Source organism: Pelodiscus sinensis, chromosome 7 (genome assembly GCF_049634645.1).
Source record: "Pelodiscus sinensis isolate JC-2024 chromosome 7, ASM4963464v1, whole genome shotgun sequence".
Lineage (NCBI taxonomy): Eukaryota > Metazoa > Chordata > Testudines > Trionychidae > Pelodiscus > Pelodiscus sinensis.
Genome location: NC_134717.1, coordinates 8,661,418 through 8,679,916, shown reverse-complemented (window position 1 = coordinate 8,679,916; position 18,499 = coordinate 8,661,418). Strand labels below are relative to the sequence as shown.

The following is an 18,499-nucleotide window of genomic DNA, read 5'->3' as shown; positions in this document are numbered from 1 at the left end:
TAAAATAAATAATAGAGAGAGATAAGAAATAGAGACCGCACTCCATTGTTTCTCTGCAAATGTGTACACCGACTCAATCCCTTACCTTTCCCTAAAAGTGCCATTTCAAAAAGTTCAATGAATAGAAGATTGTTGGGAGTGGAATAGATCTGGACAAAGAGAAGTCTGGAGATAAATGTGAGGAAGGAGGGACAGAAACAAAAAGACAGGCATGCATACAAAATGCAAACAGTGCCACCAAAAAAAAAAAAAATTGCAAGGACTTGCTGTCCAAATGAAACAATATCATGAGATGTATTCCTTCTCAGGAGGAAGCTCCAATGAAGATGTTGAAAGAAATATATATGTACATGCAGGATCTTCAGGTTGGTAAACTTATTTCATACTTCTTTTTTAAGCCTGTCTGCCTTCTGAACTATTTTTGAATTCTCATGTTGGAACAAAAAATTGTTGTTACTCTATGGTGCTATCATTTTTTGATGCAGTTGTGATAAAAATAAATTCCTGATCTAGGCAGATGATGATCTTCCTTTTACAACTCCATCTTTAAAGTGGTACTGAGTGTCACTGAATGCAATAAGTAACAGAGGGGTTGCCGTGTTAGTCTGGATCTGCAAAAGCAACAAGGAATCCTGTGGCACCTTATAGACTAACAGATGTATTGGAGCATAAGCTTTCGTGGGCAAAGACCCACTTTGTCAGATGCATGTAATAGACATTTCCAGAGGCAGGTATAAATATTCAGGCCAGAATAAGACTAGAGATAATGAGGTTAATTCAGTCAGGGAGGGTGAGGCACACTTCTAGCAGCTGATCTGGAGGTGTGAACATCAAGCGATCTCTCTCCTGCCATCCATCTCCATCGTCTGACAAACAGAAGCTAGGGACATCATTCCTTACCCATACTGGCTAATAGCCATTAATGGACTTAACCTCCATGAATTTATCGAGTTCTCTTTTAAACTCTGTTATAGTTCTAGCCTTCACAGGCAAGGAGTTCCACAGATTGACTATGTGCTGTGTGAAGAAGAACTTCCTTTTATTTGTTTTAAACCTGCTGCCCATTAGTTTCATTTGGTGGCCCCTAGTTCTTATATTATGGGAACAAGTAAATAATTTTTCCTTATTTACTTTTTCCACACCACTCATAATTTTATATACCTCTATCATATCCCTCCCTTAGTCTCCTCTTTTCCAAGCTGAATAAATGGTAAATTTTCAGAATGGAGAGGGGTAACTAGTGGTGTTCCCCAAGGGTCAGTCCTAGGACCAATCCTATTCAACATATTTATAAATGATCTGGAGAAAGGGGTAAACAGTGAAGGACTCATTCCAATCCCCTAATCATTTTAGTTGTCCTTCTCTTAACCTTTTCTAATGCCAGTATATCTTTTTTGAGATGAGGAGACCACATCTGTACGCAGTATTCAAGATGTGGGCATACCATGGATTTGTATAAGGACAATAAGATATTCTCTGTCTTATTCTCTATCCCTTTTTTAATGATTCCTAACATCCTGTTTGCTTTTTTGACTGACGCTGCGCACTGCGTGGATGTCTTCAGAGAACTATCCACAGTGACTCCAAGATCTCTTTCCTGATTAGTTGTAGCTAAAATAGCCCCCATCATATTATATGTATAGTTGGGGTTATTTTTTCCAATGTGCATTACTTTACATTTATCAACATTAAATTTCATTTGCCATGTTGTTGCCCAATCACTTCATTTGTTGAGATCTTTTTGGAGTTCTTCACAGTCAGAGATTCATGAAAGGGACTGGTTCTATCTAAAGAGACAGCCAATGCCAGTTGAATATCGAGGGTGTGCATCATGGCATCCCTTGGTGAAGCATGTGGCTTTGGAAAGAAAGTAGGTAATATGATGGGTTCATTAATATAGAACATTGTACATACTTTTTGGAGCAATGCTAGAGGAGACAAAAATAGTGTTGGAGCACTCAGCTGTAAGGGTCCTAAGCTCCCCAACCCTCCTCGCTGAGGTAATAGCCAATAGAAAGCAGACCTTCATGTGGCCAAGGGCTTGAACAGAGGCCTAGTCAAATAGTCCAAAACAAGGTTCAAGTCCCATGCTGGAGGAGGAGGTCTGTGTAGGGTGAGTATATAATCTGGAGACTCCTAAGGAACCTTTTTGTGACTGGGTGAGCAAAAATGGAGAGGCCATCCATTGGGGTATGGAAAGCTGTTATAGCTGAAAGGTGGACTCTTATGGAAGAAAGTGAAAGTCCAGATGTCTTAAGTTCTATTATGTAGTCGAGGATGACATTTAGTGGGGATGTACGAAGGTCCATCATTGCTCTCTGACACCAGTGAGAGAAACGAGTCCAAGTAAGTTTTGAGTGGTAGGTCTCCTACTGTGTAGGAGAACATCCTTCACCTGTTGAGAGCACCGGGCCTCTATTTCCCCAAACTAGATAGGAGCCACTTATGGAGGTGAAGACATGCGGCTAAGGATGTAGCATCATTCCACGATTCTGGTAGAGAAAGTCGCATTGATGTGGTAATGGGCAGGGCTTAACAAATCATGTAATCTACTCGCCTTAACAAATCATGTAATCTACTTGCAGAACTGCGCGGTTGGCGAGCCCTGGTAATGGGTATGTAGGTTGAGTAGACAGCCTGTGCAGGAATGGAAACCACATTTGGCAAGATGGAGCTATCAGAATGACTGGAGCTCCTCTGTGCGGATCTTGTGGAGTACTATGGGAAGGAGTGGTATGGGGGGAGAAGGCATAGAACAGAGGAGCCCTCCATTAGATCAGGAGCGAGCCCTTGCTGGGTTCCACTCTGGAGCAGAATCAGGGGCATTTGGTGTTGTGGGGAGAGGCAAAAAGGTCCATTGTTGGCCAACCTCATTAAGGGAAGATCAAGTTCGTGACCTCGGGATGCAGCTCCTATACATTGTCCTCAGAAAAATTGCGGCTCAAAGTCCACAGTGGTGTTGGTGACCCCAGGTAGGAATGATGCTACTAGTGTAACATGGTTGCAAATGCACCAGTTCCATTAGCGGATGGCATCTGCGCACAGGGAAAGGGAGCCCCCACAGCTTGTAACCAGAATGCTCTTCACATCATGACCACTGTGGCCATTGCTCTGGCTGCAGTGTCAGCCACATCTAGACTAATTTGTAGGGCAGTACATGTAATAGTTTGGCCCTCATGGACTATTGCTTTCAAGATAGGGCTCTTTGATTTGGGAAGGTGTTCCAAGAGCTCTCCCAGTTTTGAGTAATTATTAAAATCATGATTTGCCAGCGTGGAGGAAGAGTAGACCTTACTACCGAAAAGATCTAGCTTCTTATGATCCTTGTCTTGGTTAGCAGTTTTATACAGGGGCAGTTTAGATCTGTGCTGAGCCGACTCTACAACCAAAGAGTTCAGTTGTGGGTGTGAGAATAGGAATTCAGTGTCTTGGGGGGGGGGGGACGGGGACAAAGTATTTTCTCTCTGTCCTTTTACAGGTAGGTTGGATAAATACAGGCATTTGCCACAGTTTCTCAGATGTCTCCATAATTGCCTCATCTATGGCAAAGCTCTCTATCTTTTCTTGCTCTTGCCATCAGGCTTGAACAGTGCTTGCATTTTTGCAAGTTGAGGGCTTCACCCAAACTGCATATACAGAGGGAATGACCATCAGACACTGGCATGGGCTCTCAGCAGTCAGTATATTTCTTAAAGCCGGAGGAGGCAGACATGTTAGTTAATATTATTCTATCAGTTTGTTAATATTTGTTGATTTGACTCTTCCGCTCCCACAGAAGCAGAGACCCAAGAGGCACCTGGTCAGAGAACCAAGAGGCACCTGGTCTGCCGCGATTGAGCGGCTAATGCCGCATTCAAATCCCCTGAGGGAAATAATTTTGTTTTGTTTTGTTTTGTTTTCTTAAGGTAAACATGGAGGGAAACTATTTACATGAATTTCTAACACTAACTCTATAAAAGGAACGGTCCAAACACTAAATAACTATCTGAGGTAAGGAGAGTGAGAGTGTTAAAGCTCCATCTGCAGCTGAGGGTGGTTGACGAGGAATTGAAAGGGAAGAGCCAGGCCACGCATGTCAGGCACTCTGGAGGCAGTGGCACAAGATGCCTCCTGTGCATGCACCCACCACTGTGGGGGGAAGGGAACTGCTTTGCAATGCTCCAATTTGCAGCTCTGGGTGACCCATCACCAACAACGGAGAACACATGGGGACATCACTTGAAGAACCACCTCTTTTCTTTTTCGAGGAGTGTCCCTGTGGACACTCCACTGTAAATGACTACGGAGCAGTGCCCTCAGTCTGTGGAAGAGGGGCTTCAGATGTGGATGGTAGTCAGCGGTGAGGACTGCCTGTCCAAAAATGGTATTCTGTGAAGTGTAAGTCTCTATAGCATAATGTTTTGTAAATGTATGGACTGATGCCCAAGTTGCTGGCCTACAGATGTCCTTGATGGGCATATTACGTAGGAAGGCCGTAGAAGTGGTTACCATCCTGGCGGAATGTGCCCGCAAAGGGGTTGGTAACAGCATCTTATAGACATGGTAGCATTCTTTAATACAGTTTGTTATCCATCTCAAAAGATTCTGTTTTGAGATTGCAGCTCCTTTAGAACGCTCTGCTATAGAAATGAATAATTTCTAGGAGAACTCCAGAGGGGATATGATCTCTTCCCTCCGCCTTGGTGATTTATGGAAAACATGCCATTTCATTCTATCTAGGTAGAAGGCAAGTGCTCAAATGTATAAGGAGTGGAGCCATGCTGTGTTGGTGTCCAAATGCGGTTTTTGGCGGAAAACAGGTTAAGTATATAGGTTTGTTAAGATGGAATTGTGAAACTACTTTTGGGAGAAATTTGGGACGTGGTTTTAAAACTAATTTATCCTTGTAGATGATGGTGACTTCACCATAAGCATGACCAGTTCACCTACTCTTCTTGCTGTCGTGATTGCTAGAAGGCCACTATTGTAGAAAGATGAGTGAGGGAACATGTTGCCGTGGACTTCAAGGGTGGGTGGGTCAAGGTGTTAAGAATAAAGTTGAGATCCCAAGGTGGCACTGCCAGCTTTATAGGGGGAAAATTACTGTTGAGGCCTTTCAGAAATTTCTTTGTGGTGTGGTGAGAAAATACAGTGTGGCCATCCACGACCTCGTGCTTGCTTTAGATAGCTACTAGGTGTTCCTTTAAGGATGAATTGGAAAGGTTCTGGTTTTTTAATGAAAGAAGATATTCTAAGATTATTCTCAACTGTGCAGAGCGAGGATGTGTGTTCTTTGATCTGCCCACTCAGAGAAATGGCTCCATTTCTGCAAAAGGTCTTTCTTGTAATGCATTTGTGACAATTAGTATTGTAATGGGGACTTCCTCAAACCAGGTATGGAGTATTCACTCCTGAAGGAGCCGAGCCATGCCTGGAGATGGAGTTTGTGAATATGTGGCTGGAGAACTCGACCCTGATCCTGAAATAGTATGTCTGACCACAGTGGAAGAGGAATCAATGTCACAGCTGTCAGCTGTGACTGGTAAGAAAACCAGGTTTGTCTGGGACATGCTGGTGCTGACAACAATTCCAGCTTTGTCCAGCTTTCTTTTGTGTATGACCTTGCCAAGAAGGGTAAGTGGTAAACAGGCGTATAGGAGATTGAGACCAGCAGATCATCATGGCATCCCCCTTGGAGTCCTCACCCAGCCCCGACCTGGAACAATACTTGGGGAATTTGGTGTTGTGCAATGTGATGAATAAGTCTTTCTGCAAAACCGCACTTTAGGTAGATGGAATGTAGGGCTCGAGGATGTATTTCCCATTCATATGTCTGATGAAATATGTGGCTTAGATGGTCCGTAGTGATGTTTCAGTTGCCTGGGAGATACACTGCTGATAGGGTGATGTGGTGGTGATTGCACCACTGGCATAGTGTTGCTCCCTTCCTGCAGAGGGGATATGATCTCCCCCTTCCCCCTTGGTGATTTATGTAAAACATGTAGGCAGTGTCGTCTGAGTATCCTCACAGACTTGCTGCGTATCAATGGTAGAAAGTGCTTGCATGCTCTTCGCACTGCGCAAAGTTCGGGAATGTTGATGTGCAGGGTTGACTCTGTCGGTGTCCATCTTCCCTGGGTGCTGTGCTCGTCGCTGTGCACGCCCCAGCCTTCTAATGATGCATCCGTGGTTATGCTTATGAACAGGGGCATCTGCTGGCAAGGGATACCTGAACATAGCTTGTCAACCTGTAACCACCGTAGAAATGATTCTCTGACCCTCTTTGTGGGGCTGAGCATTTTCTGCATATGGTGCTTGTGAGTTCAAAAGCACATATGAAGCCACATCTGGAGATCTCTCATGCGTAGCCTGGAGTGGGGAACCATGCCTTTGGTTGCCAACATGTGGCCTAGAAGCTGAAGGCATTATCTGGCCGACACTGTGGGACTGTCTATAATAGTTTTTGCTAGTGTATACAGAGTTTGGAACCATGTAATGGTAGTCGCACCTGTGTGTTCATGCAATTCAATGTGGCTCCTATGAATTCCAGCTTCTGGGATGGAGCGGTGTGTAATATTTATGCATTTATCTGGAGACCTAGAGATGTGAGTAGATGGACTATCTCTGCAGTGGATTGGACGGCCTCGTGTTCTGACGCTGGAGAAGGGGGGGGCGCGCCAAGCTTGATAGTGTGTGCAAGCCTGTTTGTTCCTTCCAGTGTCAGTGTGGCATTGGTACCGAATAAGGGTGTGCTTAGTACTGATGCTATTGCTAGCTCTTGCTGGGTAGTCAAAGGTCTTGGAGAAGCAAAGGTCAGTATCACAAGTTCTCCATGTGTCAGAGAGCCTGCCCATTTCCAGGCTGCAGACGGTACCGGGGAAGACATCTGTACTCAGGGCTGGTACGGACTTGGCCAGTGCCCATACCAGCAGTTCAGAAGGCCTCTTGTCTGTGGGACCGTGAAGTGGTTTAGCTACCATTTTCATCATTACCATCGCTGTCAGTACCAACAGCGCAGTGGCAATTTTCTTCAGCTTAAGCGCCGACACTGAAGGTTATGATTCTCTGGGAGATACTGCCCCTCAGGGTTTGCTGGTACCAGACTTCCCTGTACTTTTGCATGCCCAGTAGCTTTCCCCTTTAGTGATGGAGGCTTACTTTGGGGAGAAGATCTCTTCATTGCCCTCTCTGCCGAGAGTGAAGAGTGCTTTCTTTTGGGCATTTTCTTGGCTGGAACCTCTCTTGGAGCCAACGGGCCTTGATCCAAAGCCACCTTTGGCAAGATACAAGCCAGGGAACTTTGAGGTGCCAATTTCGAGGCTGGCCTCAATTCTTCCATGGTGAGTAGCTTTAACTGGAGTTCTCTTGCCTTTAGTGATCTGGATGAGAGCTGCTTGCAACAGTGGCAGCTATTCGGTGAATGTTCCTGGCCCAAGCAATGGATACACTGGGCATGCTTGTCAGAGACAAGTACAGACAATCTGCATGTCAGGCACCATTTAAACACTGGTGAGCCTGGCATGCTTACCTTATCCTATCCATGAACTATGAAGAGAGTATAAACAATATATTTTTAAACTAACTCATTCAAGGAAGGGAAATGTAACTATCTAACAACAACTACAATGACCACCAATAATTCTCTAAGGTAACACACTGAGCGCTGCTGTGTTCTGACCAAATCAGGAGTGGTTGAGAAGCAACTATCTGGCGGCTGACAGTGTGCATTGGCATGTTCGCTATGTTGCAAGCAGTGCCATGTGTGCGCACCAACACTGGGGGAGGGATATTGCTGCTAAAAAGTTCCAGATAGAAGCGCAAGAGTGCCAAGACTCCTACAGTAGAGCACCCACAGGTACACTGCTCAAAACAGAATATTTGTTTTATTTCTGATACTGTTTAAATTTGGAAGGAACTGAGTCAGAATATAAAGAGAGAAATATTCAATGACAGAGCGTAATTACAAACATTAAAAAAAAAAAAGAGAATGGGATAAGCACTATCGCCACGCTCATTTCCTTGAAACTCGTCTCAATACTAGGTACCAGGGTCAAACTTTAACTACTGAAGAAGAGGAGTTGCATCCAACCACCATCCCATCATAATACCAGTTATAATAAACTTCAGAGCTAAGGGTGAACCATTCAGCATATATATGTTTGCTGAAGATATTTTAAAGGCAGTCACACCAGTGAGCTGGTGGAAGTCACTTAAGCACTTAGATTCGATTCAGAGACCGCTGAATTGATAATCTCACTTGCATAGAATCATAGAACACTAGAAATGGAAGGGACCTCGAGAGGTCATTGAGTTCAGTCCCCTGCCCTCACAGCAGGACCAAGAACTATCTACCATTCCTGATAGATGTCTACCTAACCTGCTCTTAATCTCCAGAGATAGAGATGCCACAACCTCCCTAGACAATTAATTCCAGTGTTTAATCACCCTGACAGTTAGGAAGTTTTTCCTAATGTCCAACCTAAACCTCCCTTGCTGTAGTTTAAGTTCACTGCTTCTTGTCCTATCCTTAAAGGCCAAGGAGAACAATTTGTCTCCCTCTTTGTGATACCCTTTTAGATACTCAAAAAGTGCTATCATGTCCCCTCTCAGTCTTCTCCTTTCTAAACTAAACAAGCCCAGTTCTTTCAGTCTTCCCTCATAGCTCATGTGCTCTGGACCTATAATCATTCTTGTTGCTCTTCTCTGGACCTTCTCCAATTTCTCCACATCTTCCTTGAAATGTGTTGCCCAGAATTGGATACGATACTCCAATTGAGGCCTAATCAGCACAGAGTAGAGCGGAAGAATGACTTCTCATGTCTTGCTCACAACACTCCTGTTAATGCATCCCAGAATCATGTTTGCTTTTTTTGCAACAGCATCATACTGTTGACTTATTTAGCTTGTGGTCCACTATGACCCCTAAATCCCTTTCTCTAGTACTCCTTCCTAGACAGTCACTTCCCATTCTGTATTTGTGAAACAGATTGTTCCTTCCTAAGTGGAGTACTTTGAAAATGTCCTTATTAAACTTATTATCCTATTTATCTCAGACCATTTCTCTAGTTTGTCCAGATCATTTGGAATTATGACCCTATCCTCAAAGCACTTGCAACCCTTTCCAGCTTCGTATCACCTGCAAACTTATTAAGCATACTCTCTGCCAGGCCTACCGAACACGTGGACCGCAGCTCATTTATTTTCGGCTTGCGGTGAGGTTTAGGTTTATGTGTGGCTCAATATAAGGCCCGCAGGTGGGATACTTTGAACAAGACCTCCACTGGGAACATGCTCCACAATGGTGAGGCATCTCCCAGGAGGGGTGAGTATTGAAAGATGCAAGCGGACGGGGTGGCTGGAACAGACAGATACAGGGTGTCAGCATTACTAACCCCCAGGGAGGAGGTGCCGGGAGCGCCGGGGCATTGTGGGAAGTGCTTTGTATTCATTCCCGTCAGTGTGAAATAAGCTAGTTGCATATATATTTGCATGTATATGCAACCACACTTAACTTGCAGCACTCGGCATGTGCTGAGAGTGTCATTGTAGCCCCTGGGACTTCCAAAGTTGAGTAGCCCTGCTCTATGCCAATATCTAAATCATTGATGAAAATATCGAATAGAACCAGTCGCAAAACAGACCCCTGCAGAACCCCACTTGTTACGCCCTTCCAGCAGGACTGGGAACTGTTAATAATTACTCTCGGAGAATGGTTATCCAGCCAGTTATGCACCCACTTCATAGTAGCCCCATCTAAGTTGTATTTGCCCAGTTTATTAATAAGATCATGTGAGACCATATCAAATACATTACTAAAGTCTAGGAACACCACGTCCACTACTTCTCCTGTATCCACAAGACTTGTTCTCCTATTAAGGAAAGCTATCAGATTGGTTTGACATGATTAGTTCTTTACAAGTCCATGCTGGCAGTTACCTATTACCTTACTTCCTTCCAGATATTTGCAGATGAATTCCTTAACTACTTGCTCCATTATCTTCCCTGCACACAAGTTAAACTGACTGGTCTGTAGTTTCATGGGTTGTTCTTATTTCCTTTTTATAGATGGGCACTATATTTGACCTATTCCAGTCTTCTGGAATCCTGTCTTCCATGATTTTTCAAAGATAGTTCCTTCAGTATTCTAGGATGCATTTCATCAGGCCCTGATGACTTGCAGACATATCACTTTTTAAGTAATTTTTAACTTGTTTCTTTTTTTATTTTATTTTATCTTCTAAACCTACTACCTTCCCACTAACATTCACTATGTTAGGCATTCCCTCATCAGACTTCTTAGTGAAGACTGAAACAAAGACGACATTAAGCACCTCTGCCGTTTCCAAGTTTCCTGTTATTGTTTCTCCCTCCTCACTGAGCAATGGGCTTACCCTGTCCTTGGGTCTTCCTTTTGCTTCTAAAATATGTATAGAAAGTCTTCTTGTTGTCCTTTATGTCTGTAGCTAGTTTGAACTCGTTTTGTGCCTTTGCCTTTCTAATCTTGCCCCGCATACCTGTATTGTTTGCTTATATTCATCCTTTGTAATTTGTCCTACTTTCCATTTTTTAATAGAACTCCTTTTCGATTTTGAAATCATACAAGATCTCCTGGATAAGCCAAGGTGGTCTTTTGCCATACTTTCTATCTTTCCTACACAGTGGAATGGGTTGCTTCCGAGCCCTAAATAATGCCCCTTTGAAAAACTGCCAACTCTTTTCAGTTGCTTTTCCTCTTAGTCTTGCTTCCCATGGGACCTCACCTACCAGCTCCCCGAGTTTACTAAAATCTGCCTTCCTGAAATCCATTGTGTCTATTTTGCTGTTCTCCCTTCTATCATTCCTTAGAATCATGAACTCTATGATTTTGTGATCACTTTCATCCAAGCTGCCTTCCACTTTCAAATTCTCAACCAGTTCCTCCCTATTTGTTAAAATCAAATCTAGAACAGCTTCCCCCCAGTAGCTTTTTCAGCTGCTGCGGCTTTGCTCCCGGTGTCTCTGGTCTGCTAGGGACCGTCTCCAACAGACCAGGGACACCGGGAGCGAAGCCGCAGCCGCGGCGGGGTCCCGCGCCTCTAAGGCTTTGCCAGAGCAAAGCCTCAGAAGTGCGGGAACCCGCCGCCGCTGAGGCTTTGCTCCCGGTGTCTCTGGTCTCCTGGAGACCGTCTCCAGCAGACCATGGACACCGGGAGCGAAGCCGCAGCCGCGGCGGGGTCCCGCGCCTCTGAGGCTTTGCCGGAGCAAAGCCTCAGAAGCGCGGGAACCCGCCGCTGCTGTGGCTTCGCTCCCGGTGCCCCTGATCTGCTGGAGATGGTCTCCAGCAGACCAGGGGCACCGGGAACAGCTTTTCTCGCCCCGGAGGTCGAGGTGGCGGATCGCTGCCTGCGAGCTCCAGGGGGAGAAAGCCCCTTTCGTAAGTGCAGATCCGACATAAGTCGGATCCGCGTAAGTCGGGGACTGCCTGTACATTTGGTCCTAGAGCAATTCAATCCTGCTCCTATTACTGAAAGCAGAAAGACGTGAGGTTAAATACACCATTGGAAATCTCTCCTTGCCTTACAAACACAGACCAAAAGAACTTTTAAAATGAAGTCCATGTCTAGATAATGAGATACATATATACATACATAAATAATCAGGAGTTGATGCTACTATACTTTTCTGGAGGAAAAAATAGAGCTCTATTACCATGCTGCCTCCTATTGACAAGAGTGCAAAAAGAAAGACGAAATGGCTGAACAACAAGCGGTAATTTATTATGACCATAAAAACAAGAGTTTATGCTGTAACCAAATTGAAGACATTCTAAAGAAAGTCTGAACACTTTGACATTATTACAGTTCTACTTTCTATTCCCATCTCCATCACAGCCTATGCGCTAAGGACACATTTCAACTACATAGAAAGCAAGTAATTTTAAAATATATATTGTCTAGGAATTAGGATTGTAACCTACTATATGAATGAAAGGACCCCCTTGCACGTTAGCTCATTTTCCTCAATGTTTGATATAAAAAATCCAGTGTATACAATGTAAATTATTTATTCAATATTTGCAAACAACATTTTTGTTTCATGAGGGATGATTGTGTGATCTTGGATAAGTTTCTCTATACTTCAGTTTTCTTATTTGTAAAACTCCAAGGATTACCTGGTGTTGCTAGTGTCCTTAGCTCAAATTTTGTTTTTTCATTTAAATCATTGTTCTTGGGTGGAGCTAAAGGATTCAGTATGTGAGCTGCCCCAGAGAGAGAGGACAACTGCAGCCCTCCTCTCACCACATTAGATTGGGACACAGTGAGAAGTGCCTGTCCATGGCTGCTGCAGCTCTGGTAAGCATAGCCGTTGGAAGGGTGCATGTCAACCAGCTGGGGGACAGACAGACAGACACATACAAACTCACTATCTGAAATATATAGCAGATAGTCTCTTTCTCCACCCCTGCCCCAATGGGGTTATTGCTGTTCTGGTCCCCTTCTCTGGTCCTTTGCTGCTGCCCTCTTTGGTCATTCTGTAGTTTAACTCCCTCCTACCAGACCCCTCCCTTTCCATGTTATGAGAAAACTGAATTCCGGGCACATTCCATTGTCCTGGCACAACAAATCCTGACTTTGCTTTAAATTATGATAAAAGGAAGCTGCATACCAAATTTGGTGATCCTAGCTCTTACCATTTAGGAGGAGTTCTTGAACAAATTGACAGACAGATGCAAATTTCTAAAATACATAGTACGACTAAGATTAATGCTTATTTTCATAGGTGTGTGGTAAGATTAAATTAACTGATGTCCTTTCCTCAGATACCATGTAAAAGAATTATAATAAAATACATTCTGAGAAGCAAAGAAAGAAATATTACAGCTAGTTTAAACTGAATAGGTGTTTCCATATATCGTAGTGCACTACTCTGCATTAGAATAGCAGCATAAACAAGAACAATTAAAACGAGCAAAAAGTGTATATATTTTCTCCACTTACCTTTTCCTTATTGTTATGTCTGACAGTGGTACACATCTTAGGCCAGCTCCTAATACCATGAGGGAGGATGTTAACAACATTGTTACCCTGAGACCTAAGACAAACAAAAATTGCAATGTGTTACAATTTTTAGAAATAAAGCAGCAATATTGCTAAGAATGAAACTGAATACATATACATACATGTAACATGAAATCAACTGACACACACCATAATTTTAATAAATATCTACACAATCATGAAGCCTTTGCTATTGCATATTGTATATCAACCATGACTTCACATTATAAAATACGAAACACTTCAAGATTCAAGCTCCAACCTTTTAAAACTTTATGCCGGACCTTTAAAAGAGAAAAATACTATAGTTTCACAGGTACTCATGCTGAAGTTTCCTTATTATGCACAACTGAAGTATTACAACAACATACAATCTAAAAAAATCTCTGTACTACATATGCAAAAAGAGAAATGTACCCCACACATGCTCTTTTCTGAACACTAAATGAAATAGTGAGATCTTGGAAAGGGGAGGGTTTGCTGCATTCTTTCATATTTATTTCAAGATGAAAAGTAAATCTACTTTATTTGCTGGAAAAAATTGCTTCCTTTGAAGTACTTGAAATTAAGACAAGTTTTTGATGTATTCAGATCAAGTTGTCAGAAGTTATGTATATAATACATTTTTAAAAGTTACAATTGACATACTGTTTATACATTTTCCCCTCCAAATCTATGATTCAGAATTGAGAAACTGCTAGATCAGGGCTGGGCAAAATACGGCCCATGACGCGAATATGGCCCTCAAAGCCACTGGATCCAGCCTGTGGACCATCCTGCCAGAACCCTCAAGCACACACCTGCTGCAGGTTTAAAGCACAGTCTAGAAGCTCTCTGCTCTGGAGGGAGGGGGGAGATTTCCTGTGATCTCTCCACCTACCTCCAGCCCAATCCTCAGCTCCCATTGGCCAGAAACAACAATGTTCCATGCAGCATTTTCATGGAACCTGGGATCAGCTGGGGATTCTCCAGCTGATCCAGGACTCCATGCAGCATTTCTGCAGAACCCGGGATCAGCAAAGGAGGGGAAGCAACCAGTCAACGCAACTAGTCCTTAACATCCTTATCCTGCACCCAAACACACTCCCAGACCTGCACCCCAATCTCCTGAACCAAGTCACAATCCCCTCTTTCACCCAAACTCCCTCTCACACTTCCCACTGTCTCCTGCATCTCAGTCCCTTACCCTGTGCATCTTTCTGTACCTAGCCTCCATCCTAAATCCCACATCTCCTCTACAGAGAAGTGTGGCCCTTGACCACTTTCCAAAATCTTGGCATAGCCTCCTACCAAAAATTATTGCCCAACCCCATGCTAGACAGGAAACAACTTCATCTTTAGTGCTGTAATTTAATTTACCAACAATTTACTTACTACTAATGATGTGTTTATCATCAACGAATAGAAGTGCTGATATACCTTGACAGCACTTGTACATTGTATATTTATGTGACCATAAATTTAATATCTACATGGCAATACAACTTGAAGTTAATGCACAGCAAAAGAAAACATTGCATGTAGCAAGATGTGTGTCCCTCGAGGTGCAGAGACTAGTGGAATAAAAAAAATTATATAAAACTTAAGTATTAATAGACAAATAAGAAATCTTAACGTTTCTTGTTCTAAACTTCCTATCATTCATAGATTCTGGGATTTACCACCATTTCTGACCTCCAAATGAACTTATTAGGCTTTCCAATTTTTCTGGAGCTTTCATCCCATAACATAATCTTTAATTCTGGGAGACTCCAGGACAATCCTGGAGTGTTGGCAACCCTAGTTTTTATGTACAAATGCAATTAAGCCCAGCCCAGGTTGCACCAATGTTGTGCTACCCATGCATGCAACATTATCTACTGTGTGCACAAGAAAAACTATCTGACTGTGGTCCCATTCTGTCCAATGCCCTTACCCAAATGAGCACAGAGGAGGGTGCTATTTGAAAATCATGACCACACAGTACGACCTAGCTCACCCTACGCATGCAAGGTCACACTGCGTGGAGGACACCATTTTGCGGAATGGTAGACATACAAGTGTGAAACTGAATACTCCACGTATGCCCTGGAAAATCGGACTAAGATAAGCTGCAGTCAGCTCAAGTTCTGTTAAATTTATATACAGGAGAAAATATAACCTTATATAGTACACTATAGAGAATATGCATACTAAAATTGCCATGTTAAACAAAGCCCTTAGATAGTTATAAACTTAATTACATTGAAACTTTAGATTTTGTTTTAGAAAACAGTACTTAAATATTTTAAGAGCTTAAAAGCCAAGAGGTAGATGCTATTGTGTCTACTTCATTAGTATACCTGATTCTTTTAAATGAATCCTTGAAAAATGTTTTATACAATTTTGTTTCATATGTTCCTCTATTTTCTGGTCTGTACCATATACTCTCAGACTAGCCAACACTTTGCAAAACACTATTTCTCTGTGAGAGCTTAAGGCATAGATTAAAGTGCCACATTGTATATAAACCTCAGTTTGAAATACAGTCTAATTAATCAGAAAATAAAGAGGATACCAAGTATGCCTAGAAAGGGCATGGAAGAGATCATTGTTATTGTGTTTACCTCACCAGTGCCATCCTATAGCTGAGACAAGCCAGTGCAAATGTAAAATTGAATACACAAGGCATGCAAGTGTACATATTAATCATCTGTGATAGAAGAAAGCTAGTGGCATAAACTCAGTTTAGTGCAGAATTTGATAATTTAGTGTGATTGTGTAACATCAGTGGTTTTCAAACTGTTAGGACTCCAAAGTGGTTATTTAATGGGGCTGTGAGGACTGGCTTAGACTTGCTGGGGCATAAGGTTAAAGCCCTGGACAATGGGGCTCAGGTTACAGGCCTAGGATTTCCAGCTGTCTGGTATTGACCCAGAGAGTCCGGTATTTTTTCCTCCTGTCCGGTAAAAAGAAATCAGAAAATACCAGACATCTAAACTGTCTGGTATTTTCTGATTTTTTTCCTGGCCAGGAAGCAAAAATCCTAGGTGCTTACCAGGTTCTGCAGGGGAACTGTCCAGCCCGGAGCAGGGAAACGAGATGGCGGACGGCCACCAGCAACCTGTTAGGGGCAAAAAAACCCTCAAAAGCATTTCTTAAAGGGGATGCGCTTTTATTTATTTATTTATTGAGCTTAACCACTCTTGGGGTCTCCCTCCTTTTTCCTCAACAGAATTTTTTCCCCATTTTTTGGGGGGGGCGAAGGGGAGTTGGAGGGGTTCGGTATTTTTGGTTAAACCATCTGGCAACCCTATACAGCCCCCCTGGTTGAGTCACAGGCTTTAGTCCCTTTTCCGGAAGATCCCTTAATCCTGATTTTAAGAGGAATAAGGGATCTTCCGGAAAAGGCTTTATTTTCCGAAAGATCCCGTCTAGACTGGCGCTTTTCTCCGGCAAAGCCCCGAGCCGGAAAAAAGCGGCAGCCATGTTCATGCAAGTGCCGCGGGGGATATTTAAATCCCCCGCGGCATTTGCAATTCTGACTTGTCTCATTAGCATCCCTATTACGGAAAAGGGTGCCAATGTAGACACAGCCTTAAAGTGTTGGGGTGAGGATAAAAGTTGTCTGATTTTGAATAACAAACCAGAAGCTGCTGGTTGTGCTTTTAATAGTAACAATAACAGCACAGCTAGGAGGAATGCTGTGCAACTCTTCCTTTGTATTTTTCCTTGAAACCTTATTTAATCTGAAATTATTATTTGCTTGGTGCTCTCTGTGAAAGTACTGACAGTGAAATTTTTTCTACAAAATGCAACAAACTATTGTCAAATGCATCCTTCATCTCCTAGTACTGGTACAAACATTATTTACCAGCTTACCAAAAGCTTCTTGTGCTTTTGCCATAAATTACATGTATCGTTAATAGTAATCATTTCTGGTTACTTTTCCCAATACAATCCAGACGATGTATTTCACTTTCCTCTACAGCTATAGTAAGTAAAATAAGTCCTATATTACACTATCTGGAGTTACCCGGCGTTGCTCGGTCCTGCTCCCTGCCGGCTGATTTGCTTCCCACTCCCGGCGAGCCCTGCTTCCTGCCAGCTGGTTCTCCTCCTCACGATCTCCCCCAGCCAGCCCCGCTCCCGCCATCCGCCTCCCCCCAATATCCCCTGGCCATCCCCCCCCCCCCCCACCAGCTCTGCTTCCCACCGGCCACCCCCTCCCAATCTCCCCCGGCCAGCTCTGCTCCCCCCACAACCAGCCCCGCTTCCTGCCCCCCTCCCCGCTTCCTCCTGGCCAGATCCACACCCCTCACGGCCAGTTCCTCCCCTCCCCCTTCATCAAGTATTGCCTTTGTTTTAGACTACCTGGTAACCGTAGCCACAGGGGCAGGGCAGATGCCCGAGCTGCTCTGTGCGTAGGGATAGGGCAAGTCTTGGATGGCACTTTGGGGTGGCAGGCACATAACCTAGGGTGGGCGGGGCTGCCTCTGCAGCGTGGCACAGCGGGTTATTTTTTATTTTTATAGTTTGAGATCAGGCTCACTCGGGTCCAAAAGTACCTTAAAACCTTTTCCTGGAGGAAAGGTTATCCCATGGAATGTTTGGTTGCAGTAAATCTTATAGTGTCCACGTTATTAGAGCACAAATATACAAACATTCTCCTTTATATATTAGTGTAATGTTGAGTCTGCTTATTCCTTAAGAAGACCCCTTGAATTAACTGTAGATGCATATTGATAAATCTCCAGCTGAGAACTCTTTATTGTGTAGCTAGGGTACTGTAATAGTGTCTTTGACTATACACTGAAGACATTTGTCTAAATATTGAGCATGAATTGGCCCAAAAATGGCTCAGATACATGTGATTCTGTTAGTGTCACTGTGCGCACAGGGTTCTGAAAAACTGCAGTTTTCATGCTGCTCCAGCTCAGTTGTCTGTCAACATGCCTTGCTGTTGTGGAGCATCTCCCAGGTGGGGTGAGCACTGAAAGATGAAAGTGGATGGGCTGGCTGTTACAGATGGGTACAGGGTGTCAGCATTTTTAGCATCCAGGGAGGTGGTGCCAGGAGCTCCGGGGCATTATGTGAAAGAACCTTTTTGCATATACTTTGCACGTATATGCAATCACACTTAAGTTGCGGTCTTCGGCATGTGCTGTATCATTGTGGCCCCTGGGCTTTCAAAGTTGATTAGCATTGCTGTAGAGCAGGGGTGGACAACCAGTTAGCGACGAAGAGCCAAAAAAGCAGTGGATAGAGTGCAAAGAGTCACGTACCTGGGGGGGACGGCGTAGTTGTTGAGGGGGGGAAAAAAAGCCACGCTGGGGGAAAATAGGTGCCGGTACACCATCCCGGGGCATAACATCACAAAAAAAGCACTGGGAAAGGGTGAGAGGGGCAAGCTCTGGGAGGGAATTTGGGTGCAGGAGGAAGTAGAGAACAGCATGCTGGCTCAGAGAGGGGGCTCCAGGCTGGACAGCATTGGGGTCAGGTGGAGGGTTGGGGAGCTGAGCAAA

At 43.7% G+C, this 18,499-nt stretch overlaps 1 protein-coding gene across 1 annotated transcript in view; it reads right to left on the bottom strand.

Moving 5' to 3' along the window:
- The window catches only part of SLC49A4 (solute carrier family 49 member 4), a 124,477-nt gene that overhangs the window by 84,715 nt on the left and 21,263 nt on the right, over nucleotides 1-18,499 (bottom strand). The window contains exon 2 of the mRNA XM_075933110.1: nucleotides 12,957-13,050. Coding sequence (XP_075789225.1) covers nucleotides 12,957-13,050 — 94 coding nt within the window. The remainder of the gene's footprint in view (nucleotides 1-12,956; nucleotides 13,051-18,499) is intronic.